The following is a 27,597-nucleotide window of genomic DNA, read 5'->3' on the forward strand; positions in this document are numbered from 1 at the left end:
ACGACGGATGCCGCCAAAGCCAGAGCTGGAGTCAGAAGAGGAGGAAGAGCGCTGAACGTGGTTTCCAAATACAAATGCACAGAGTCTGGCAGCTGTGTGGCAGAGTGCACCTGGTTGTATCTCAGTTTGTGGCTTTTGTCACACCGGTGTCAATTGCTGAAGCTTCAGACTGTCACATTCCCCATTTCTACCCAGCAACGTAAGCCACAATTACATCCAGATAAGCGTTTGGAGACCAAAAGCAAAAATTATAAACCCCCACCCCTTAAAAAAAAAAATGCTTGTAACAGTACATGTTTGTCAGCATTTCTCTGCTTTGCCATGATGAGTGCATGCACCGGCCAAGGGAGCAGTCTCTCCCTATCCATCAAGGATTCATTTAGCACCTCCTGAAAATGAGGGGGAAAAAAGTCAAGCTTGTATCGATGAGGCTTTTAAATGAAAATGTGGAATGTACAGGAATGGCAACACTCTTCAGAATAAAAACCCCATGCGTGAAGTTACTTGCCCCAGGTTGTACATTTTAAAAACCGTTGTGTTCAGCGCCAGCAAAGCAGCGACTGGAGGACAAAAACGAAGCCAGCTTCTGCACTGAAGGAGAGTGACAGGGCACATGATGCCATCTCAAGATTTGAAACTAGGGACAGCCCAGCCCTAAACTGTTGCACATAGTTTAAAAGTGATACTACTTCTCAAAGACAGGTAATTTTCAGCAACTGTGCACCATCTGTACTCGACTAGAGATGTTATGTCGCTGAGCCGGGTCTCCGTTTAGAGGTTCAGATATGTGAGCTGTATGCTGGAGGTGGGGCTTGTAACTGACATTAAGGAGGAGCGCAGGAGTCCTGGATGACTTGTTTCAAGTTCTGTAAAACATTAGCCGCAACTGACGTGCACAAATGGTCATTTCAAACCCAAAGCCATGCAGACTAGGGAAACATGTATGACTTACTTTGAATTGACCCCTAAAACTTACTTCCTGCTGTAGCAAAGGCCATCCTGGATCCAGCAGGCCAAAAGTTTTAAGACTAATATCATGACCTTCAAAATGGACAGAGTTAAGGCAGCAGAAAATGGTTCAGTAATGGATATACAGTGGCACAGCAAGTAGTGCTGCTGTCTCTTGGTGCCTGGGTGGTGCAAGAGGACGTGGGTTCGATCCCTGCTCAGTCTGTGTGGGGTTTGTACGTTCTCCCTGTGTACATGGATTTCCTCTGGGTACTCCAGTTTCTTCCCACAGTCCAAACACATGCAGTTCAGATTCACCCACTGTGAGAGACAGTGTGTTGCACTGCTGTATGGATGAGACCCTCATTAAAAGCAGTTTACATTACTAGCAGTGTAAGTCACCTTGGTGAACAAGGTGTGGCCCGATAACACTACATAGCATTCACTGGAAGTCACTTTGGAGAAAAGCATCTGCTAAATTAGATGTATACGTAATGGTTGGGTTTTGAAATAAACTACAACCACCAGCAGGTAACACAGTGGTTAGAGCCATCACCGCAAAAAGTAGCTTAGTTGTAAAATCACTTTGAGAGCCATTAGCTAAATCCATGAATAGATAAGGAAAGATACATGGATTATTTAAGTATAGCTAAGATTAAACATAACTAATATAGCTGATGCCTTTCTTCCAGCAGCCTGACAACAGGACTGTGCAGTAGTCTTTAAAATTGTTTACAGATTTATACAGCAGATTATTCTTAATGGAAGATGTTTAAAAAGAAAAACAAAACCCTCTCATATGTTCATTAGATACCCAAAAGTAGAACATATCTAACTCACATCCTTCAACTGTGAAAGCATCCCACCTCCTGCCCATCACCACCCTTTTCTCACATCTATGACAAATCATGTGAAGGTGAGATTCCCCAGCAGATTCAAGGAAAGAGGGAGAAGGATGGGGGGGGGGGAGAAAAAAAAAAAAAAACCTCCAGTACTCCATTTTCCACAAGATATGAGACACATGGTTTCAATACCAATAACCTTTGTCCAAGGCCACCAACATTACATTTTACATCAGCTAAAGAAATAAATGCTTTTCTCTAAAGCAACTTAATGTTAAGGTTACAATTACAAGCTACAATTATTTACCCATTTACACAGCTGGGTAATGTTACTGGAGCAATTTTAAGGTAAGTACCTTGCTCAAGGGTACTACAGCCAGAGATGAGGATTGAACCTGCAACCTTTGGACCCAAAGTCAGTAGCTCTACCTACTATGCTACCAGCTGTCCCTGTAACATTTTCACGTTTGTCCACTAAGCTACTTAAATTATGTACCCATATATAGATTCACCCCAAATTGATAAAGTAAAATAAGTAAAACAAAATTAAGTTTAGCTGAACTGAGCTCAGTTGAATCAATTTCCTTGAATGAAGGTTATTACAACAGGAGGCAGGATTCGAACCTAGGACCACTGTTTGGAAGGCAAAGGCTCTGAACTCCACTATCCGCTGCCCCACCATACTGTCTGCTGTTCCATTGTCACAAATGACATGTTATTGTTATTCTAAGTTTGGGGAATTGATACTATGTTGTTAATCAGCCTTACTTTTCTACATTTCATTAAATATAGTAAACAAACATGATTAACACCCATTAGCACACACAACCTTTGACAAAAACCAATAATTTTGTGGCAAGATATACAAACACACTTCCTCCTGTACAACAGTTTCATGAAATGTTGACAAGCATGATGAGAACCAAGGTAGCAAAGCAGCTGTGATTACCCTGAGACTGACATTAATATTTGCTGGTTCAAGTCTCAGGAGGCACCAGATTATATGCTAATAAACACATCAAGAGCTCCAGTAAACCTACAGCAGAGGAGAATATGGTAAGGCATATTAAAGCAATCAGTTGAAAGACATCTTAAATCAAGTGATTCCAACATTTAAAAAAAAAAAAAAAAAAACATCTGATCAACAGGTGGTTGAGGTATGTGTATGGGGGGGGCAGCAGACTGATTGGCTTCATCTCTATGATCCACAGAGAAGATGCATCAAAGCGCAGCCATCGGTGATGTGCTGGTCCTCTGGATCAGCATGCTGTTAAGGCCCCTTGTATTTTTATGCAAAGCAGTGCAAACTGGCTCTAGCCGGTCCACGGGGGAAAAAGATAAATGAATGTCATAAATACCACAGTCTGCCCAACCCCCTCCCTCTTCCCGCAAATCAACACCTGAGGTGCAGGAGTCAGCAGGACAATGTCACACACCGGCAGCACTCACACCAAACCACCTCCAACCAGTGTAAAACCACTTGTTGGCCAAAGGACATCGAGACTCATAAGGTGACCTCAGCCTGCATGCAAGAAACATATATGGAAGCAACTTACAATGTTAAGATACTTATTTACCCATTCATACAGGTGGGTTATTTTACTGGAAGCAATTTCAGGATAAGTACCGAGAGTACTACAGCTGGAGGTGGGAATCAAACCTGTGACCTTGGGGTACAAAGGCAGCAGCTCTCACCACTACGCTACCAGCTGTCCCCCATTGCTAATAATGACAAAAAGTAGAGATGTGTTGGAAAGCTAGCATCAAAACAAGGTCTCCGTTCCAATGTGTGTTAAACAAATCCACAAAGATAAAGCAACCCTACATCGGCACAGCATCTCGGAGAAGCCCCCCACCCCTCGACTGATCCGACAGCACAGAGACCAGCGTGTCCTGACGCTCACAGAAGAGGGAATGATCCTGCTAATGAGATGGCAGGCCGGTCAGCCACCACTCCTTGCCCGGGCTGCTGTGTCTCTGGAGCGTAGCCCGAGCCACAGTCTGGGGGGGGGCCTCCAATGAGCGGCTGTACTACGGCCGGGCCTTGCTCCCTGGTGAGACTCAGCCGGAGGTCCTGGCCGCACTCGGAGACAGCTTGTACTGCGCCTTATGCCTAGCACCCACTTTTCTCTGCACTTTTTTTAAAATGCCAATAGCACAGCGAGACCAGGTGCTACGGCTCTCCTTATCCCTTAAAATGGGCAGATGGCAGGGCGGGAACAGGGGGGTGGGGGCACTTCTGATCTACGCTCTCCACCTGGAAGATGACGGCATGTGCATTCACTCTTAAAACTTGTCTCAGAGCTCATACAACAAATCTTCTCTGTCCCCAGTGAAGCAGAGCTACCTACAGCTTTCAAAGAAATCACTGAGGTAGTAAACGTAATATTAAAATACAAGTTGAACACAGTTTAGGGGTGGTCATGTTTATTTTGAAAAGGGCAATACCCTGTGAAATTAGGAAGGGGGAAGAATTCAAAGAACATGATTCCCAGAACCCCTACTTAATATAAACATACAAATCGAGAGGCAATTCAGAACAATTACTGCATCTCTGCAGGAAGTGACTGTTTACATGGGTCTTAATCAGCGTGTGCGCCCTCACGTTCTAATTAAACCCCCTTTTTTGTTATGGCACAGGAAGGAACAGAGTGCATCTGGGAGCACCGCAAAACAAAATTCAAAGCCACATTTAAAACGATCCAACGTACAGACCTGCCTCTAACATTATCTGTGGGGAGGCAGGGGGAGAAAAGAAAAAAGGCACTCTAAACTTGGTAATAACAAATCCCAGACTCAGCTGCTTCGGAAGTGACAATTACATCTCGCAGGAGCTGGCTGGTGGAGGGAGTTTATCCCACACGGTGGAGTAAATGTTCTAAAAAAAAAAAAAAAAAAGTTTTTTGAATGAATCAAAAGCCACGTTGCTCCTCGCATCTTAAAATGCCAAAGTGAAGCTGAACACTCACCCTTACATACCGTTACTCAAAAGTGCAGGGTTTACCCAAAGTCCATACATTTAAAAATCCTGAAAATGAAACCAGAAGATGACAAAGGAAGCTCTCCTCTACATTTAATTCATTTAGCTGATTTCTCCAAAGCACCTTACAGCGTTTTGCTACTAACAACTATTCACTAATTTACGTGACACTTTTTTTTTTTAACTGTAGAAACTCCGAATAAGTGCCTTGCTCAAGGCTACTACAGGACAAGGTGGTATTCGAACCTAGGTCCAAAGGCAGCAGCTCAAACCGCTAAACTACCTGTTACCCACAAACAGAGGTACCACAGCCTTAAGAAAAGCACTACAGTTGTTGCTGCAGAGAGAAAACCATGAGAAATAAGGACAGCTAAAAATTACACAGCAAATGACTGCAAATGTTTTGACACAAATGGTTATTTTGAAGGAATGCAAAACAGCTGTAAAAATTAAGCCGTTTGACAGAAAAAAATGCATTTGAGTTGTTTTAACGGCTAGGCTACAGAGACTATTTCAGCACCCATCCCCCCCACTTCCACAAGTCCCCTTTCCCCAACAGGGACACATCCTGCTGTACACCATTAACCAGCACATCAGTCCTCAGAGACAACTTAGCCAAACACACAGGGGGTGGGGGCACAGAGAGAATGGGAAAGGTAGAGGTGGGGGGTAGTGAGCACAAGGAGGGACAAAGAAACTGAGGGAAGAGGAAGGGGGATGGTGCTGAGTGGGGGGAGGAGAAGGCCATAGAGAAGAGAGAACCCAGCACCACCTTCCCCCAATGCACACAAACTCTTCACGTACAGCCATCAACACACAACAGCAGAATACAGGACTTCTGAAAACGCAGAAGGTGTCTGGGACCCACCTGTTGAACAGGCACTTTCTGGGTGGTGGGCGGCGACGAGTGCTGCTGCGCCCACGGCTGGTGATGTGGGGAAGTCTGGTGATGGATTGACAGATGTGCCTGCGGTGGCTGCTGCTGCATAGGGGCGCATGCCTGCAGATGCTGCTGTTGCTGTTTCTGGAAAGGCAGCGGGGCTGGGAGGGGTTGCCCTGGGTGCTGAGGTGGGTGTGGTGGGGCTGAGAGGATCCGCTGATCCTGCATGGCCTGAGCGTCCATGTGGTTCCCCCCAAGACCACCTGGGGGCCTCAGTGGGCCAGTCATGTCCCTCTGGCTAGGTGACAGACCCATGTAGGGCTGGGGACCGGGCTGCTGCTGAGCCATACTTCGTGGCCCCATGCTCCTCTGGGACAGCCCCATGGCCCCAGAAGGCTGATGTGGCATGCTGGGGTAACCGCCCACATCCATTGCCATTCCAGCACTGGGAGGGCGCACCTGCTGCGGTGGGGGAGGTGTGCCGGCAGGATTGCTTATGGCCTTCAGGGGGGACATGGGTGAAGAGGAACCGTAGGGGCCCTGATGCGGGGGTGGCTGCTGCTTTGCCGGCGACTGCTGCTGGGAAGGGTGCATAGCTTGGGAGTTGATTTGGTTGGCAAGCATGGGCTGCTGGTGCATAAGGCCCTGCGGTGCACCGGAAGGGAAACCAGTACCAGGGTAGCGTGACACCTGCGGCATAGGAGCTCCACCAGCAGCCAGACCCAGGCCAGGGCCCATGCCGGTGCTGTTCACTAATCCCTGATTGTGGCTGGCGCCGTACGGGGAGTAGGGCGCGTACTGCCCTGAGTTGTTCACCGCGTTGGGTTGTGCCGATGGGTTGCGAGGATTAAAGCCCATGTTCTGCTGGGGTCTCCCTGGCGCTTGCTGCTGTGCTGGGGGACCCTGTTGTTGCTGTGATGGGCTGGGTGAAAAGCGAGGGTTGTGGACCACTGTGTCGGGGTGAATGGAGCCTGGTGCGGGCCGATGGTGGAACTGCTGCTGCGGCTGCTGCTGTTGGGGCTGCTGCTGTTGCACAGGGTGGCGCATCGGGTTGCCCACCATGCCGGCGCCCGGCTGCGGACCCATACTGCCCATGAAGTGGTTGGAGCCTGGAGGCCGGCCACCCTCTGGTGGCAGGCCCTGGGAAAAGTGGTTTATCCTTGGTGGGGTAGGCATCTGGCTATGCGCCTGCATGGGGTACTCCCCTCGTGGCATATATGGGCCCATCTGTTGCATGTGACCTGGGGGTCCAGAAGGTCCAGACTGCTGGGGGGATACCTGCTGCGGCTGTTGGAATGGGGGGCGCACTTGGTCAGGTACTTGCACCGCTCGAGGTCCCCACATAGACCCACTGTCGATAAACTGCTGGTTGTGACGGTCCCCCTGGAGACCTGTGTAGGCTGGGTGTCCACCACCACCATGAGAGACTGGTGTAGCAGGGCTATGGTACTGCGAGTGTGGGGAGGACATGCCATTGCCCGGGGCACCTCCCAACATGCGGCTCCCACCTTGCTGGTCCATCAGATGCATCTTCTGCTGCTCGTACTGGCTGAAGTGGTCGAAGTGGCCGAGCTTTGGCTGCGGCTGGCCGGGGGCCGCTTGTGTTGGGTGGTGGAGGTAGCCCTGGTCCATAGGCATGGGCTGGCCAAGAGGGTTCACCTGGCTCTCCGAGTAGCCGCACTCCCCCAGGCCCTCAAGCCCCTCTGAGAACAGGTTGGCGTCATCCCCGAACAGGCTCATCATGCCGGGGTCGGCCATGGCTACTTCCCTCCCGTGGGGGCTTCAGTGACAAGCAACGTGGCCAATCTCGGCCTCTGCTGAGGTGTATGTCCTCAAAGCCTTTAATCCCTTAACTAATCTTCTGCATGTCACTCCATATTTCCTTAATTCATTCAGACAATGCGGTGTCAGGCAAAGTCGGGTTACGGGACCTAGGGTGAGAGAGAACCAGGGGGTGGGGGGGTGAAGGAGGAAACTGTTAGAAACGGAAACAAAGCACACCAACCAACCAGTCTGATGATACTAGAACCCTCTCAGACCCTTCAGAGTGACCTTTCAGAACCTTCCAACTCAACACATTGCTGATGTTAACTCAATTCAACTCCACCCCCGCACCCATCCCAACCCCCGTTACACAGCAACCCCCTGCCCCCCTCCCCATCCTTCCCTTTGCTTTCAAACAATAGGTTACTCACAACACATACAAGGCACCAACCCCAAATTAATTCATTCTTTACAATCCCTGGCAATTCATTCTCCGTTGGGAAAGAACAAAGAGAGCCAGAGCGCTGCAGCGGCAGCAGCTGCCACACCAGGCAGGCAGATGTACGAGCATGGGCAGGCAGCCCATCTGCCCAGCTCAGAGGGCCCCCCCTCAAAAAAATGCTCCGGTTACCGCCGGTGTGTCCTTAACCCCGCCAGCCCTGAGCAGCGTAATCAGATGAGTGAGAAGCATTATCTCAGCCTGGGATAAACCAGAGATAAAGCTGGTGGGCCTGAGGACTCAGAGTTGGGTGGTGGAGGGGCCGGGTGGGGGTGGGGAGGGTGTCTTGCAGACGCGCTACCGCCAGGGGACTCAGGAATGCATTGCCTTACTTCACTCACATTTCAGCTTGGTGAACAACAAAGTGCAAGAGGAGTTCCCTTCCCCCATCATCAGCCCCCCTCCTGTGTTTCCAACACTCCACCCCCCTTTCCTCTTTTTTTTTTTTTTTAAAAGCCTCCCAACAAGGCGGCTCAAAAGAATTCAATCAAGAACGCTTCTGTCCTCTCAACTTGCCGAGGGAAGTTATTTCCTAAAAAAAAAAAAAAAAAAAAGTTGTAAACACACATAGCAAGCCTCCTCTGAAACTGCAAAGAGTTTCACATTCTCAAGTCGATACTCCAGTTAAATATAACCCTACAGCGTTTAAACCTGGCACCTTTGAACGCGTACGAAAACAAGAGAACAGCAAAATTCAGGAAGAGGATACAGGTTGTGTATTTGTAAGGCATGAAGTACTCACTTTTTATTCCTGGGGGAATAATGCATTTAAGTGTACATTCCTGTGTGAGAATGTGACAACAGAATTTGTCATTTTACAAAAGCTGCAACTGCTGGTGTAAGATGACTCAGGGTGTTAAACTTCCTGTACGTCAAAACAAACATAGAACGTTAAACATGACTCAACAGGTCTAGAGAAGCTCGGTTCTACAACTACTTTTTCCTTACATTACGGGGGTACTCACGCTGATTTAATCATTTACCGAACAGGTGTGTAAGAGGGAAGGGGTACCTAACAGCAACAATCCAGAAGTCGCTCAAGCCAAAAATAGACGTTCCCAACCAAAGACAGTTCTCCCTCACCCAACTGAGCTCCATCTGCCGAAGATGCCCAAAACAAGACAAAGGTAACTCCTCTATGTGTGTTCAACTAAGGCAAGGCCCATCGTGTCAATGCAGGAAGAAGAAGCACGCTGCGATAGAACTTGCCGGTTTCAAATTTGACTCCATTACACTTATGCTAAAAATAAAACTGTGTTCCGGGCCGACAGATCGCTCCTCCATCGCTGCGTTCTAGATTCAAGTCTTCAAGTCTGGCTTTCTTAACGCCGATAGGAGGAAGTTAGACTAATGACCTGATCCCCTATGAACCCCACCCACCCCGAGGAAGCGAAGCGATTAGCGGAGGTGACGTCGCTGGCTCCTTGTGCGACCCAGCAGGCAGGACCCCGTTCCACTTGGACTCCGCACGGCACTGTAGCTGTGCCACGTTAGTAGCTACACAAAGCAGAACAGCAGGAAGGCCATTTGTGGCGGCTGCTCGGTTGCCAGGGAGCGGGGGCCATTTGCTGGACGCCACATGGCCCAACGGCTCAAGCGGCAGCCACAGCAGCCCTTGCTAAAACACTTACCCAGCCACACCGGAATAATTAAGCAACCCTCCCTGTCCATCCACCTCAGACGCCCAACCCCCCCAACCCCACCCCTCCTTCCCTCACACAGCTCCTTGCTGGCTAAACTGATTTTCTATGCAAGGAACCAAACATTTTCTTCCTTATATAGACTTAGATTTTGTTATCTACAGTGCAATGCAGCACTTGCAGTCTTAATTGTTTCAACAGGGGAAAGAAAAAGAAATAAAAAAATCCATACACTCTCTGCTTCAGCTGCTCGTTTAGCTGAATGGACTTTTGTTCAGGAAATAGCAAAGGAAATAACCAAAAAGTAAACAGCAGGCATTTCCTGCAGGCAACTAATGTTAGTGGTGGGGGAATGGGGGACAGATTTTGCTCCATGGTGTCAAAAGAAAGCAAAAGAAGGCAACATGAACCAGAGACTGCATGCCAACAGAGCTACTGGATTATCGTAGCACCATTTTAAGCACATGATACTCTGGCCACAGACCTTCCTGTTCCCTCCCATTACCAGGACATGATGGAATTGAAGAGCCCACCCTGGGAGGATGTCTGAAGATGTGGTTATGAGCCATTCAACCTTATTTTGAGGGTTTCATCTCCAGATTATTCCATCTGGAGTTAAAACGGGAACTCACCGGGCAGAAAAGCGGCACAGTGAGTAGCGCTGCTATCTCACAGCAACTGCATAGTGTGAAAGGACATGGGTTCAATCCCTGCTCAGTTTGTGTGGAGTTTACATGTTCTCCCCTGTCTGCATAGGTTTCCTCCTGCAGTCTAAAGACCTGCTGTCCAGGTTCACCCATAGTGTGAGAGTGACAGAGAGCGTTCCACCGATGTATGGATGAGTGACCCATTGCAAGTAGTGTATCTAGCAGTGAAAGTCAGCTTGGTGGGGTGTGTGGGCTGATAATACTACACATAATTCATCAGAAGTTGCTTTATTTAACAGATGCATTTCTCTAATTTGAAAAGATGCTGTATAGGGAAAGTGTTTAACAAGTAGTCGAGTTAAGATGAGACGCTTTAAAATGAAAGCATCTTGCACGCATCACATGTCAACAGCTGGACCTGTACAGGAATTGTCCAGCAGCTGCCACGGCAAACGGAGTAGGCGGTATTCAACAACGTGAAGACAGAGGAGCCTCCGCACAGTCAAGAACTGTCCAGGACTACATGAAGTTGAAGGAAAACTAAAATTCCCCTCACACAGATTCTTCAATAAGTGAGCAAATTAACAAACCAACTAAATGACTGCACTCTGCGAGCCATTAGTTTTAAAGTGATTAACAGTCTGAAAAGTGCACAGCATTACAAAGGTATCTACTTCTACCAGAGACGCCCTTTCAGAGACACTGTGGCCAGAAGTCCATCCATCACAGTAGCCAGAGAACCTTGCAGCTCCTTTGGCAAGTAATTACGAGTTTCTGGGTCTGCAAAGAACAAGTTAAGTGAAAAATGCGAAAATACTTTATCCCACCAAAGGATCCCTTTACAATAAGACAACTCCTTTTAAGACTAACAAATGCAAACACCACTCTGGATGATTGAATTGCAGCAATGAGCTCCAGTGAGCCAGACTGGGCCTTAAAACATACACTGGTATCATCATTAACAGCTAGGCCATATGGTGCTTTCCGCAGCTCATTTCCCTGCTTCCCTGCTTACAACCGACTAAGTGCTTTAATTATTAGTTACCACAAAATTGAATGGGGGAGGGGTATGGTTCATGAACCCAAGAACAACAAATCCAAAATTTGAACCATTAGGCTCACCCACAGTCCAAACAAGCATCTAGGGTTGTTTCATGGCAAATGTCTTGACCAACCAACTCTGGAGCCATTTGCCTCCGTTTCTAACCCGCAACAGTGATAAAAACACAATTGAAAGCAGGGGGAAAAAAAAAAAAAACCTGCATTCAACAGTGAAGCACGAGACCTTGCTACAGTCACATTTCCAAGACATTCACCACACGTTACATACCAAGGACCCCCTTGCTGTACATGTGTGTGGTTGAGGCCAATAAGACTCCATGTCCTTTGGAAAGACAGCACAAAGCCAGCATTCTCCACATGCATGCAAACAATAAAAGCTTTGTGTGCTCTGGCTAATGACTGGGTGAAACACACAGCAAGGCTGAGGACAAACTAACAAGGAAAATAATGGCGGGAGACAGCAATGATGAAGGGGGATGGTTATGGTGTTGGGGTAGGAAGGGCAGGGAAAGGAAAGGAGAGGAGAGTAGGAAGGGGAGGGAGGTTATATTACTCCTATCAACCATCAAGCGATCTCTTGGCAGTTACATTTTCTACAAAGACAACCAAGCCACCGTTGGACCTGAAAGGTGGGGCCTAAACAGTAACATGCTGGGACACTGAAGGCGGGGGGTGGGAGAGAGAAACTCCACCATAACACCAACACAGCAAGCATACTGATTACTCTTTTTTTATACTAGCAAGCTTTTAACATGTACTTTGGATGTGGTTGTCACTGATTAACCAATGTTGCGGTTGCTTCTGTTTTTCCCTTCACTTAAAAGCACACTTGTGTAATGGAAAAAGGTTTAAGCATCCACGGGACTTCTTTCCTCCCCCGCCCCAGTCGGCTACAGGCCTGCATCCTGCCCTCGATCCTAGAAAGGGGCCCCTCTTCAAACAGGCCCTTCTTACAATCACCACCAGCATTCCTTTTCTTCCAGAGGCTTCTACTGCAGCTGAAAATAATTTATATCTGCTCCTCATGGACAGCACAGCATATGTGACTGGGAGGGCACTTACCCATCATGAATAAACTACGGTGCAAAGATGAACCATGAATCAAGATGCAAAAAGGGCAACGTTCATGCAGTCCCTTCCTCTCCCCAAAAGAGGGGTGAAAAAACCTTAAAAAGTACAGTACACAGACACCAGAAATCCCTTAAAAAATGATTACAAGAAATCTTGATGTCCCACCCTGTGTGATGCACCTGTCCACCTAGCAGCTGGAGACCTGCTCCCAAGGAGTATGATATGTTGCTGCTGTGGAAGAAACCACCAAGGGCCTTCAAAAACAACAAATGCTCAACTGTTATGACAAAAATTCAGGTACTACTCACAAATTAAAAAACAAATGCATTAATGCGGCACAAGTTCGGTTAATGAACAGTGTAAAAAATACAAATTGCCAAGAACTGGTGCAATGTGTTACACAACCAATACTGAGCAACCAGGAACAAGATGGCAATATCACAGCAAAACAGCAAATGGCTGCTAGACACATAGACAAGGTTATTCTGTCCTAACCACTGAACAAGAAACATGCAAAAGTCAGCATAATGTGGAAGTGTAAGACGACTGACCCAACGCACTGGTTTGACCTGGTGGCTTTGCCAAAATACCTTTCAGCTTATTTGAATGGTGACTGAATGAATATATTCAAGATGTGTTCCAACAGCACACAACTAAAAACTTTATTCTTGGGAAGGGACTAGGAGGTGTGACTGACTGACACACATTTTAAGAAGTGAACCCCTACAGCATCATTATATAGTTTTTCTGTTGGTAAAAGTATAAATATTACAGTACCAGTTATTACATAACAGTTCATTTTTACCACCTCTCCCTTTAAGTCAAATGAACAATCTGTCAACGTTCAGTTTCAACCTCTTTAGAAACCTTCACAGCTATGCAGCCAAAGAGGACCTGAGTATCAAGCTTTGCATCTGATATAATTACAAGAGGCATAGCATGTCTTTCGCTTTCTAGAAGGGTTTTCCATTAGTCCATCATTGCATGGGGGAGATGATTCGGGGATGGGGGGGCCTTGTTTTTCTGCAAAACAGACCACCACAGCCCTCCTGCTTTCCAGGGCTACTAGGTGGGGGAGGGAAATCACCATGCTTGGCTTCCACTGAAAAGCACATTGAGATAAAATAAAAATGGCAGCTGTAAATGTACAGACAAGCTGCACTGTCCAATCACAGTAGGCAGAGGCTAGAAAAACTGGACAATTGAAATTTGACTCTAGAAAGGCTATGGGGTGGGGCATAGTGTGTTTCGGGGGGTATGAGAAACACACCAGGGTATCAAGCTATAACCGTTTGAACAATGTGCCCTTTTCCACCCAACCAGAGGAAATGGAAGGAAATATAAGTGAGCAAAATTCTCTTATCTGCCTTTCCTTTAGGACAAATTAATGTATATTCCTGAGTCCTCTAAACTCCCCAAAAGGGACATTCTCATGCTGCCTAGTAGCTCAATGACAATCTCAAGACTATTTTGATGACAGATGAAGTAACCTGTCCCACCCCCCCCCCCAAACAAGATCAAAGACTACCAAACAGAACTTATCTAACATTTCAAATAAGCACATCAGGCTCACTTGCTTCATTTTCTGTGACACCACAGAAGGCAGCAAACAGGAGCAGCAGCTGCACCTTTTGAAAGGGATGGTTCTGAGGGTAGGAGGCTTTCAATGTGACAACCATAGTGCCTGCCTCAACTGGCTTCCAGGTTGCTCTGGGTTGCAAAGCAACTATCTCTGCAATCAGATGGAGAGAGAAGAGCTATTCTATCCTGGTCCAAGTGAATGTTGCTAACCCCAACTCCACCCAGGTCCCTGGTACTTCCTGTCAGGTCCAGACAGACCACATCCCCCTTGCTGTAAGCCAATTAGCAGATGGAAGATAATTTCCTATGACTGTAAACCCAACCCTTTTGGTTAAAAAAGGTGGTTTCAAACACGCTTCAGCAACACTGGTCAAATCATCGTCCTACAAAGGAGAATGGGCATGTCTACCGTTCAAGTAGTGGTTGAAGATTTCTTTAAAATCAAGGACTACTGGAGTCGAAGGAGCGTAACAGTCACAGGTAACGTATAAACTCGTGCACCCAACATGGTAACTTTGACACATATAGAACAATGATTGCAACAGCAAAGAGACCATACTAAACAAGGTTTAAACACTGGCGTAACCTGCCCATGGAGCAGCGCATCCAGGGCTCTTTATTAATTGATGATATACTGTACAGGTCATCCCTGATTTACGATGGTTCAGCTTACGATTTTTTTGACTTTATGATGGTGAGCTGGCAATAGACATTCAGTAAAAACAGTACTTCAAATTTTGAATATTGACTTTTTTTCAAGGGAAAGGGATGTGCGAAGCGATTCTCATGATGCTGGGCAGCGGCAGCAAGCCACATCTCCCAGTTTGTCACAAAGAAGTGTGTATGAAATGCATTTTCGACTTACGACATTTTCAGCTTACAACGGGTTTTGCGGAACGTAACCCCATCGTACATTGGGGACTTCCTGTACTCATATATTGGAACTGGTTAATTATTGGCTCATACAAAATTTTATTTTAGAGTTTAAATATGTATTTATGACTCAAACCAGGAAATCATTTATGTCCACTGAATCAAAAGTATGTCTGCTTCCCAATTTAGAAAGATTAGTGTTTTGCTGTCCAAAAAGTACATATTTCCTTTGGCAGCTTTCTTTGTATATTTGAGCAGTTTCTAAGCCAAATTTTCATATTTAATTCAGTTAGCAAAAGGGGTAGCACCAACCCAGAAGTAGAGATTTCAGTTTTACCTTTTTTAATACCTTGAAATCAATTGTGTTATTCAGTCAAGGTTGTGTTCAGAGAAATAGTAAATCAGTAATTTGTCTTTCACTAGAGGCATTTACTGCCAAAGACAAAAAGAGAATATGTAGTTGAGACACTGATCGAGATAGAACAGATCTGAATAAAAAAAACTGAATTTGTGATTTTTTGTTCTTAATGCTTAGATCACCACATTACAGATCACTGCATCATGAAGCACACCTGTGCTTTTCTTTAAATCAATACATAGAATAAAACCAAAGTCACTGAGGAAACACCATGCTACTAAAGTGGCAACCTACACTATTCATAGAGCTTTTCTGCAAGTATTCATTATTAATCTATTACAAATCAAACAAGACCAATGGGGGGAAAAAAATGACCAAACGTCACTTGTCACCAATATAGCAGAAGCTAAATTAATTTAGATTTTTAAAGGCAAAAAATGGTAGGGGTCAATTTTATACAAGATTTTGCTCAGCAGACAGCTTTTCCTTTAGAAGCGCCTGGTTAGAGCCCAGTCATGCCCACATAACACCACAACTCCTGCCCAAGCAGCACAGGCCAAAGAGACTATGACGACTTTGAGGGGGGACAATCATGTAGAAAATTGCAACAGTGGCACATTCAATGTCCAACGTTGCGCTAACAGGAAACCGCCGATCTTAAATGCAACTTGCACACATCTGAAGGTGCACCCGTGTCATGTCGCCTACCACATGCTATGAACTGCTAGTAAATCTCACCACTTCCAGAAAGTTTGATAAGAAAAGACAAATTATCCAAAAAACAGAATGGCTTTACTGTTGCAACTGATCTGCATGATGGTTAGTTGGCAACAGGTGTGAAAGCTTAATTTTCCACCACTGGCTAAGCAATGCCAGGGTTCAATAGTAGTGTGCGCGCGCAAAAAAAAAAAAAAAAAAAAACACCCTAAAGAGGACATCTGTGGTTTCGTTTCCAAGGGCCGCAAACTGCTTTCCCTCCGCAAGTCTGCCAAAACCATCCCAAGCTGCATGTGCCTTTATTGCTCACCTCGGGGGAGAAATCAAATAATGTGGCCGATTAAAAACCATCTGAAAGCTCAAGCTCAGTTTATACCCCAACTACATCGGAAGCATGTGCCAGACGAAAGGACTTACCATTGCGCCGAGATCTACATAAAGGGTTTATGAAAACCTGCAATTGCCAAAATGCACTGTGCTGAAGAGATTTATTGCTTTGCAGTTTTACACGGCCCAAAAGTAAATACAGGTAAGTGTTTAAGCTTACGTAGCCTTTAACAGTCAAATGAAGACATCTAGACATCCAGCTCAATGACCTCCCTGACTGGTATTCCAGAAAACTCTGCATGTGAAGTATGCTTTACTGCTCATCCTTAAGCTTCACCACTCAGCAGATGGAATCTGAGTCTCTGCTAATTTCATTTTTGCAGATTTGACTAGTCGTGATAAATTCAGTGTGCTCTTTGGATGCTGACACCAAGGAACCTGGCACCCCATGCAACTGCACAAGATGTGGGGATTGCTCAAAAGGAGGAAATGCTGGCTAACCCAAGGTGGGGAGCATTTAATGTTCCTCTCTGTGTTCAGATCTTTTATTAAAAAAAAAAAAGATACACTGGCCTTCAAATCATTTCTCAATGACGAAGACACTGGCCGCTAGGAAATGAAACTGTATTGCACCACCTGAACTCAGCATGAAAGCAAACATGCTTCTGTAAATCCACTGCATTCAATGGCCTTTCAGCCTATTACAGAACATGAAAAATTTAAACAAAGTGATCAACCAACAATACAAACACAGATCAGTACAGGTACACTAGTACTAAAATCATTGCGAGATTTTGAACTATATAACATTAACCTACTCCTCTATCAAAAAGGCCTCTAACCATTCACACACTGGAACACCTTACTCAAGGACAAGGAACAAGGCCCCCTATGCTGACTTCAAATGGCAACTTTCAGGTCTAATCTACATTCTTAATTACATTAATGTTGAATATGAATTTAGTTATAAAATTTGTATCAGACAAATACTGATGCCCAACAACATGACTTTTCTTGGAATAGAATATAAATTCCAGCAGGGAAATTCACATGGCACCTCAACATGGCAAAATACAGTTATACCAACAAATACGGCATGGTGGCACAGCGAGCAGCGCTGCTGTCTCAGTGCCTGGGTGGTGCGAGAGAACGTGGGTTTCCTCTGGGTGCTCTGGTTTCCTCCTATAGTCTAAAGACGTGCTGTTCAGGTTCCCCATAGTGTGTGAGTGACACAGTATGTTTCACTGATGCATGGATGAGTGACCCATAGTGTAACTAGCAGTACAAGTCACCTTGGTGAATAAGGTGTGTGGGCTAGTAACACTACATAGTATCCACTGTAAGTCGCTTTGGAGAAAAGTATCTGCTAAGTGAGTAAATACAATTTGATGTGCTAAAACAATAGTGGGAATGATGACTCAGCGACCCCCCAAATAACCTCAATGAGGAGTTAATGGGGCCTCGACTAGCATTATGGAGGCGGGTGGCTTTTGATAATCTTCTGATAAAAAAAAAAACTTGAAACTACAAGGTGCATGTAACTTGTAAAACAGTGGTCATATAGTGAGTCTCTGCCATACAATGGCAACAGAGACTAAAAAAAGTGCACCAAAACAAAGTTAGTTGGAATATTGTTTCCAAAAATATAATGGAAAATGCCATAAACCGACTAACGTGACCTAAGACTGAAAAGCATGCAGACCTAGTCAGGTTTTTCATCTATTTTCTGTGGTGTCTTAATTTGTTTGGCAAGTTTTTAAGACATTGGTGGCCAACAGCAAACTGATTCTCTATGGCAACCAACAATGCGAGATAGTGAAGTATAAGAAATACATTATTCACACAGTTCATATTTAACCTTCTGTTAATATATTTCGTAAACTTTAAACCTTATACTAAGTTACTTTATTAATGTAATAATATTTACATTTATTCATTTAGTTGACACTTTTTGCTGTTAAGTTATGGACTCATCTAGATGATTTTTTCCACTGGAGCTGGGATTTAAACCTGCAACCTTTGGGCATGCACTGGAGCACCTTACTCAAGAGCAAGGAACAAGGCAGCAACTCTAACCACTATGCTACCATTTGGCCCCATATACAATGTTATGGTTTTGTATTTTTAAAATGGTGTTCCACAGAAATTACCACAGCAGTGAACTGGTGAACTGAAAGCAGCAGAAGCAGGAAGCAAGTCCTCATTGACATAGAAAATACATACAATACTGTAAAAGATATATACGTTTCCTCCAAATGTCTATTTTCAGAAAGTTTAGTATTTTGAGGGTTCTTATTTTTCCCTTTAAATCTGACATTAAGCTCCAACTTCAAGCAAATCATGCACTCATTTGATAGGAGGGAAATCAACTAGCTTGTATACCATTTCCTTCAAAACCCCCATTAAATGATCAAAAACAAATGTTTTTGTGGTTTTTGATTTCAAGGTAAACCATCATTTTGCACACCTAGTAATGAGTCTGTGGGGATAGTGTTTTATAGCAACATTGTCAAAAGGCGGGAGCAATGTATCCACAAGATGTCAGGGACAGTGTCTGCCACCTGTATACGAAAGGCAAAAATGTATTGTTCTGAAAATAAAAATTAGAGGACTTAGTGATATCGAAATTCAGATGAAGAATCGCGATTAGCAAAGGCGTGAAAGTGCAAATGGGACAAAAATTCAAATTACTTCTGCGAATTTGAGTTCTGCATATTATGCATGGTTTTAATATCTTATTTGTAGTGGAGTGAACATGATGGGTGTTTACCTGTCAAACTGCTGGATGGCCACAAGGAGCACCCAAAGAGAAGATCAATCTAACACCATATAAGTTGAGTTGTAAACACCGGAAAAACATTTGTTGTTCTTGCATTTCTATGCCTTTTTGAAAAATATTTCCAACCCCTAATTACATCTGATGCAGTGCGTAGTGGCTCTAATAGTGTCAGCAAGAAGGGCTGTACCATTGCAGACACACACACCTTTATCTAAAGCAACTTACAACGTTAAGTTTGTAAAAGGTACTTTATTAACCTGGTGTAAAAATGGCTAATTGACAATTCATGGTTAAGTACCTTCCTCAGGGGTACAGCAGCAGGGAGATTTGAACCAGGGACTGTCAGCTATTACAGAAACTGCTGCACAGGTGTATGAGATATAATCATAAACCCAGAGACCAGTGTGTACATGAAGCCAGCAGGGAATGTGCAATTCCTTATACTTTTAATGAGCAGCATTCCATACTGGTAAAATCACTTGCCAAGAAATGCAAATTGCCAAAAAAAAGATCAAGCCAAAAACTTGATCTGTCTGGTATTTAAGTAGCAAGATGTCTTACTAACCAATCAACAAGTCACCATTCAGTGGAATAAGACATGGTTCATATTATCATTAAGTTATAAGAGTAACAATTACTGAAACCACCAGGCAGCACGGTATAAATCACAAGTGCTGCATTTGTGTGCGGTATAGTGATACCAATGTGTCATGGAGCAAACAGCAATAATCTAAATTTTTGTACATGGTCAAAGGCATATCACCATTTTCTTATCACCTTAAATGTCTAATACATGCAATTCTGTCTCTTGACCGTTTTCTCTTCTGATATTGCTAAATTGCCTTTCAAATTGCATTTAAGTTTCCCTGCACTAAGTATTGTGAAGCACCATTTTCAGTGCCATTTAAGATTCTTCACCTCAATTCACAAAAATCCAGAAGGGCCTTCCAGTACATTCTGATAAGTCATATTTAGCAGCATTTCACCATATGAAATCATTTTGCAAGTCTTACACACACCTGCACAGCAGTTTAACAACCAAAATGCCACCAAAGATGGGTAGTAGGAAAAACCACAAAAAATAACCTGCTGAGAACACTAATCAAAAAAATTGAGTAGCAGGGCCCACACATTCGGTCACACAAGCTGTTCTGCACTGACGTACAAATCCACTCTATGTGCACCATGCTCACTCGTCACATCCATTGTGATTAGAGGAAGTGACGTTACGTGACACCCAACACTGAGCCTCATCTGATACAACCATTCCCGTCCTCTGTAGATAAGAATTAATTTAAAAGCTCAGTTTAAACCTAATGGCCACTTCACTACAAAATCAAAAACATTGTTACATTACAATGATAGTCACACTCAGTGATCAGATAACTGCCACTTGCAATATATTTCTAATATTTTTAATTTTACAAACCTGGAAAAAAGGCTTCATCAAGAATATTACACACTTATGTAACAGGAAAATGAGGGAAGCGTGTGGTAAGACGGTTTTCTGATTCTTCACAAATCAATATACGTACAGGGGATACTGCAGCAGTATATCATGAAACAATCAGAATTTCTGATTTGGCAGAAGCCCCTAAAAAGCTGCTACACAAGACTAAAGCACACCTCTTAAGCCAACGTCAAAAAAGTTTCTTCTAATCCAACATTAGATAACTCCCAGAGAAGACAATGCATTTTTTCAAAGGCACTGTATGTACATATAAGCACTCTAAATTACAAATATCGATGTGCTGCCCACTCAACACTGCAATCCAGATGACACCATAAACCATGTATAATGAACCATCTATTTGCATAAACCTCATTTATACATTTCACAGCCAACTATTTTGGCTTTGTGTTATTTGAAGAAGCTAGTCTAACTGGTACCAGAACTCAAAGTTAAAAAAAAAACAACAAAAACAAAACAAGCTATTCAAGGATCAAGAGTTAAAAAAGAAAACAGCTGCATGGTAACAATTACTACCATACTACAGTTCAAAACCTCAAACAAAGCACAACCCATGTCAGTTTGCAGAAATGTTCTTATGTCAGGTGCATCCTGGTTACGATCCTTGTTGGTCTTAACACCAGATTTAAGAATTCCTGCTCTTGTATAACATTTCAGAGATTTAATAAGCCCTGTGAAAGCAAGTACAGGAAAGGCAATGGTGTTATTCACAATGAGGTGTACACCAAGAGCTCCTCTATCCGTTGTAACCCTGTATACTTTGAATCTCAGTTGGGTCACACACTTGGTGTAACGGGGGGGTTCAATAGCATGGCACAGTTTTCGCAGCTATGATCGTAAACTTCACAGTTCTGTCTTTATCAGACACCACCTGCCACGAACGTGTCATTTCCACCACGCGAGACCTCAGCAGCCCTTCCACAACGAACACGGCCACGTTTCAACGTAACGCAGACCATGAGACGAGACCAAGTCGCATTCTCGACTCTCAACGTGAGCGGCAAGGAAAAATTACTAAGAAGCGAAGCTCTGTGATTTGTTCCAAGAAGTGGGATAGCTGATGGCGGAGGTTCGTAGCGGGCAGGTGCGTCTGAGGAGGGAGGGACATCAAAACTTTCACGTCTGCGGACCCCCCTCGCCGTTCCGCGTACGTGCGTGCGCCTCTCCATCCTCATCTTCATTATCATCCTCGTTCACCGAGGGGCGCGAGTCAAATTAAAGCTGCCATCTTAGGTTAAAGACTTGAAAGGGCTCCCTTTGTGTGCCTGACCACGGCGGCCCCCAGGATGCTCGGCGCCGCACACATTTTTACTTTTCCCTCCCTGACTCCATTCAACACGCGACCTTCTACTAGCGCGGTGAAATAACACCTAACGCGATCGCCCGAAGGCAAGAAAGCAGAATAAACGTGTGGTAACGCGTACACCATCAAGAGCAGATTAATTAGTGACGGGAGAACGCACGACAGTTCGTTTACAGTAACTCAGTAAAAAAAAGTGGTGCGATGTGGTCATTTTCTTTGTTAAAAAAAGTGGTTTGAGAAGTCCGCAGGTCCATGATCATGAGCTCACAAGCATTTTAAACTCAACACTTGTGCGGAAACTTCGACTAAACTTTGAGGGGAGGGAAACATGATCATGAAGACAAAACTGAAGTTTAAAAAAAAAAAAAAACAAAGCAGGAGGTAGTAACGAAGAGTATCCGTTTTAACTGGGACGCAGGGCGGTAGGCGAGCAAAGTGGCGACGGGACGGACTGCGTGCGGCAGCTCCTCGTCCCCCATTGTTGTACAAGTTGCTAACTGGCTAGCGGCGCTAACGCGATCGCCGCGCTCATTGTGCCCCTGAAGGGAAAGAAAAAAAGCGCACCGAGTACCTGCAACAACGGGGCTTCACGCCAACACACAGCCGTCCTCGGGTTTCGAACCCGCGCCTTCCCACAGCTCCGCTCGTGTGTCCCTCTCCGATATAATCCCATCAGGACACACGGGTGTGAGTGTAATGATGGCTGCTGGTTCCGTCGCCCCCCCCCACACCACTAGGAGCCGCCGGCCGCCTCCTAGTCCTAGCTGACCGCTTCGGCCGCTGCGCCCCGCTCCGGCGCGCCGACTAATCTGATCACCGCCGCGCGCACGGAGAACACGGCAACTCGCTCCCCCCCCCGATATTCCCCAGAGACACGAATACGCGTGTCTCCCACCGTCGTCTGGAAACTACTTGCAGTCTCTATATGCTACTTTTTGAAGCGTATTTAATGAAAAGAAAGCCCGCACGCACACGGATCGACTTCATCGATCAAGCGGCCACCCTCGGAGTCGGACAACCCCCCCCCCCCGGGTCGCGCTCGTCCTTCTCGCTCCCTGATCCGCGCGGCCCGGAGCACTTCCTCTACTCCCGAGCTGCCGTGTCCCGGATGGCCGGCCAGAGAGCCGACCGACCGACGTACACCAGCGTCAACTTCGACGAATCGCGTCTATTACTCGCACAGAGGTGCGATGTGGCCCCTGCCAGGGGCCCTGGGGAGCGCTCAGGGGAAGGGAATGTCCCTGTGCCCGTCCCCGTCCTGACTCACCTCACCCGCAGAGACAGAGCCCACCTCGTGCTGCTATCGCCTCACCTCCGCGTCCCACCCGCCCGGCGACTCTGCCCGTGGCTGGAAACACCGCCGAGACTTTCCACACAACACCGCACACACACCTCGTGAGAAAGAAAGAAAAAGAAAAAAAAAACTCACCTTGCTCGCCTCAAACAAAAAGAAAAAGTTCCCGTGAACTAGGTACCCGGCTGGTGTTTCCACACATCGCCTCCGAGAGGGGGGAGGTGGGGGGATGGAGAACACCCCCCCCCCAGGGTCAGTGCCGCACGACGGCGAGCACGCTGTACAAAAAAAAAAAAAAAAAAAAAAAAAACCTAAACTAACTGACCAACCAAGTGTCTCGACTTAGCCAGGCTGCTAGTTAGCTTGGCCGGTTAACAGAGAGAGACACACACACATACATCCCCTTCAAAGTTACCCCCTCGCTCGCGAGCTCCTTTCTCTTTCTCCTCAGGTCCGCCGCGCCGATTCAGACCCGACCGTTACGCTTACGGGCACGAGCCCGGTTTCCCACACAAACTTTTCCCACAACCCCCCTCCGCTCCACTCCAACACTGAGGGGGTTAAAAGACAATTAAAACTACCGCCGCGAACTACTAGCTCGTTAGCTAGCCGCCTCCCGGTGCTATCTCGCTAATGGAACTCGTGTGAGGGCAATAAAGAAAAGAAAGAAGGCGAAGTCAAAGTGCAGGTTTGTCCGGCCAACCTGGGGCTCACGAGGCACTCCTCGGAGCCCCGACCCGCCACGGGGGGGGACACGACTCGGACGGGAGAGGAAGAGAAAAAAAAGAAAGAGAAAAAAAAAAAAAAAAAAAAAAAAAAAACTCACTCACCGTGTCTGCGTTAGCCCCGTAGCTCCGTGGCCGGCTCACTCCGGCCGGCTGTGTGCAGTAGTGAATAAAAGAGTTCTTAGTATGTATTTCCACTTCTCCCTGCTCGTAAACGTGTTGAACTGTGCGCAGGTTGTTGGTTTCGGCGTCTCCGCGTGCCGTCCCGTCCTCGCGGACCCGCTCCGGCGCTCGCGCTCCTTTGTGTTAATTTCACTCGATTCGAGTTTAATCCAATCGATCCCGGCGGCCGCGTTCTCGATTCCCTGTCCTCGAGACATTCGCTAACCTTCCGCGGGCGAGGAGCGCGCTCCCGGCTCACCCCCCTCGGATCACGTGCGTGCGCGCGAGTAAACGCCGGGCGCTGACGCAACCGCGTTATTATTGTTGTTATTATAATTATTGCCACAATAGGACGGACGGGGTGGAAGACCACAAAGGGGGCACGTGTCCAAGTCAAAAAAAAAAAAAAAAGAAAGAAAAAAAAAATTATTTAACAAAGTCCTTGCCCACCGGGGGAGATTAAGGTACAGAAAGTGAGTTTACTTATGATTCTTGAACGTAAGTTCTATCGAAGTGAGCGGTGTTGTTGGTCGCGAAATGTTTGCTCGTATCACCTGTATTCTTTCTTTCTTTCCCCCCTCTCGTCACGTCTTCGATCGGCTCGTATTCACGTCACGTCACGTTTCTTTCAACATCTTCCAAGTTTTGCGTCAAAACGCGCAGATTTTTGCTACACGTTACTGGAAGAACTTGTTTTCGCGTACTTGCGGTGCGAAACAAAACGAATAGTTCCTCAGTTTCAGGTTCACTCTGGTCAATTCGGTCTGGTGGTGTTGAAGGAAGCAATGAACGCGTCTAAGTAAGTGAGTATGATATGACAGAAAAAGGTATGTTTGTTACAGTAAAAGTATCCAACGGTGTATAAATTAATTCGCATCTGATCTGTTATGTTAAATTCGGCTCTGCTTCTGTTTCTTTACACAATAATATTTGACTCTTAGGTCTGAGCACTTCCTGGCTTTCCTGGATATCTTACATGATCATCATTTGTCTAAACATTTCTCAAAAACATTACTGAAGAAATAAAACCAGTAGGTTATCAATGAACATATTTAATTTAATGGAATTGATACTATGGTACAGTAGTATCACATCATATATTTCTGTTTTCTCTGCATTTGTGTGGATCTCCTTTGGGTTCCTGTTTCCTTCCTTCCCTAATCCTGTGTGCGTGTGCGCGCTCCTGTAATAAACTGACATGTTGTCCAGAGTACACTGATTTGAGCCTCTTCTTTCCAAGGAAAGTTCTGGATCACCATGGTAAAATTATTTCTTATTATAAATAATCATGATAATAATAATCTGATTTCTTTGTCCAAGGTGACTCGCAATGTTTATCGACTTTATAGTGATATTTTTTTTATTTATTTATTTTTTTTTAACAGCACGTTCCTGAATCAAGGGCACTACAACAGGGACCGTCAGCCAGCCCCTAAACACTATGCCACCTACTGTACACATTTTTAGCTCCATGTCTCCCACTTCATGCAGACAGAGACCTGTAGCCACCTCTCCTGGCCAAGCGCAGAAATGTGACACTTTGATAGTATAAAGTGAGTAAGTGCCTATGTGCTCCTTAATTTGTGCACCTGGGTAGTTAAAAAAGTGACACGGCACTCGGGCGTCCCCAGAACCTTCTACCTACTGGGAACGTACAGCTTCTCATGCTGTCACTTCATATACACATGTCATTTCGTGGAGAAATGTAGCGCGGGGAGACGCGTCACCCTGTGTAACATTCATCCACTGAGTCACCAGGGTTCATGTAGAGTTGTAGTATTTATGTATCATATATCCTCTCCGCATCCCCGTGAAGCTGCCTCTTAAGGCTCGTGTTGTCCTGCTTCACGCTTTCTCAGTTATCGCTTGTGCCATATCTGTTTTGAAGCGGAATTTGAGTCACGACAAATTTCTCGACATGTGCATATTCAGTATTGTAAGTCTCATAACCTAGTATTTATTGTTAGTCATAACTTTTATTAGCGTCCTGCCTTTGTGCAGAGCAACTTTAAATGTTAGATATATTAAGCTACTGCAAGTTGTCTACTTACCCACATTAGGCTGGAATGCAACACACCCACTGTCTCCCTTAGACAGACACACACACACGCTATGAGCAGTTTAGAGTGGCCAGTTCACCTGAAGTGCATGTCTTTGGAGTGTGGGAGGAAACCAGAGCACCTGGAGAAAACGCACATGAACAAAAGGGAAATGGGCAAACTTCTAAAACGGACTGAGCTGCATTTGAACCTGTGTTTCAACCCCCAGCTCAGGAGTCGAAGCACCAGCACCACCCACTGTACTGTACAACCCCTCTAATTTATTCTGTGCAACGTAACTGTAGTGTATTTGTTATGATGGAAAAAAATGAAAGGGATCTGTGTTTCTTTCTCGAAAGATGACTTCTTTGCATTATGTTTCCAGCCGGCAAGCAAGGAATGTGACAAACTAGTGACACGGTGGCGCTTTGGTACAAATGGCACAGAATGCTCATATTTAGGAGCTGCGGCGAAGAACAGCAGCGCACTGTGCAGGTCCCGCGCTCTGGCTGACAGCTGCCAAACTGGCTCGATATGTGTCCAAAAGGACGCTCTCCATGAATCTCGCACTTGTTCTCCTGCCGAGCAAGCGAGGCCTCATGCACAACATCCCTCTTTTAACCTCCTTTGCCCCAGAAAGCCTGCAACAACAAAAACAGCAACAACAATAATAATAATAATACAGAACTGTGTTTTTACATACATCGATGAACAGGTCCGATGTGACGCTACGCTTTCTCCATCGTTGTGGGTGTCCGATGATGTGAGGACCAGTCTGGACTTTCCTAGGAAGTCCAATGGAGTTTGTTAAGCTGCTCATCAAGTGATCTGGGGAACATTAAATGAAATCCCAGGAAAAAAGTTTAGTTACAAATAAAAGTGAGATCTTTATTGCTTCTTTTACAGATATAAAATGTAATGGATGAGAGCTCATTTTTACTCACACTTTTATCCTGATATTCATGGTAACACTGCAACAGCGGGAAGTGTAAAAATGCTACATACCTGATATAAATTTACTTGTTCAATTTTAGAGCAAAATAATAAGAACAGTTGCTACAGTTGAAGCTGCTTTACAATTCAGTACAAATTCTGCATACCTGCAAAAATATATTTTATTAACCTTTATCTGCTTTTGTTGTCCAATGTGTCTTACACTGATTTCCTAATTTATACAGCAGTTTTTTTTTTTTTTCTTTGCTGTTTCAATACAGGTAAATAGGTGGGTAAAGTACCTGCAGATCTAGCATGAGCAGGATTTGAACCAACAGCCCTTCAAATTAAAAGGCCAGCCCCCTTGTGTGTGTGTGTATCTGCGTCTGCGTGTAAATGTATAAAAGAAAGCTAACTTGAAGTCTCTTTCCCCGATCCTTATTTCAAATTTTACCGCCGTTCACACCCACCCCCCGCGTGGAGCGCGCTCCCGTCCGCTCCCGGCCATTCCCAGCTCTTCCCAGCCTGCACTAACCCTCGTTCCCTAAGCTGTTTACTTCAATAAGCAAATTTAAGGACGTAAATAAATATTTAAAAAAAAGTAATACGCAAAGCGATTTAAGTAAGGCTTTAATACGGTCGGCGCGTTTAGTGAGGATTTCGAAGCGGTTGCCCTTTCTGGCTCGGAGCCAATCCGTTTTT

General features: G+C 45.3%; 1 protein-coding gene across 5 annotated transcripts in view; it reads right to left on the minus strand.

The window, feature by feature from the left end:
* chd7 (chromodomain helicase DNA binding protein 7) overlaps positions 1–24,695 on the minus strand; it is a 59,329-nt gene extending 34,634 nt beyond the window's left edge. For 2 of the 5 annotated variants that reach the window (XM_029255133.1, XM_029255130.1), the window contains exons 1-2: positions 23,867–24,695; positions 5,639–7,581 (exon numbers count right to left, since the gene is read on the minus strand). In XM_029255133.1, coding sequence (XP_029110966.1) covers positions 5,639–7,408 — 1,770 coding nt within the window. In that variant the 5' untranslated portion in view covers positions 7,409–7,581; positions 23,867–24,695. Of the gene's footprint in view, positions 1–5,638; positions 7,582–22,313; positions 22,397–23,009; positions 23,112–23,171; positions 23,739–23,866 lie in introns of those variants that run through there. The other 3 variants (XM_018744272.2, XM_029255132.1, XM_029255131.1) reach the window with 3 other exon arrangements.
* Positions 24,696–27,597: the final 2,902 nt, after the last annotated feature.

This window comes from Scleropages formosus, chromosome 9 (genome assembly GCF_900964775.1).
Source record: "Scleropages formosus chromosome 9, fSclFor1.1, whole genome shotgun sequence".
NCBI classification, from domain to species: Eukaryota; Metazoa; Chordata; class Actinopteri; order Osteoglossiformes; family Osteoglossidae; genus Scleropages; species Scleropages formosus.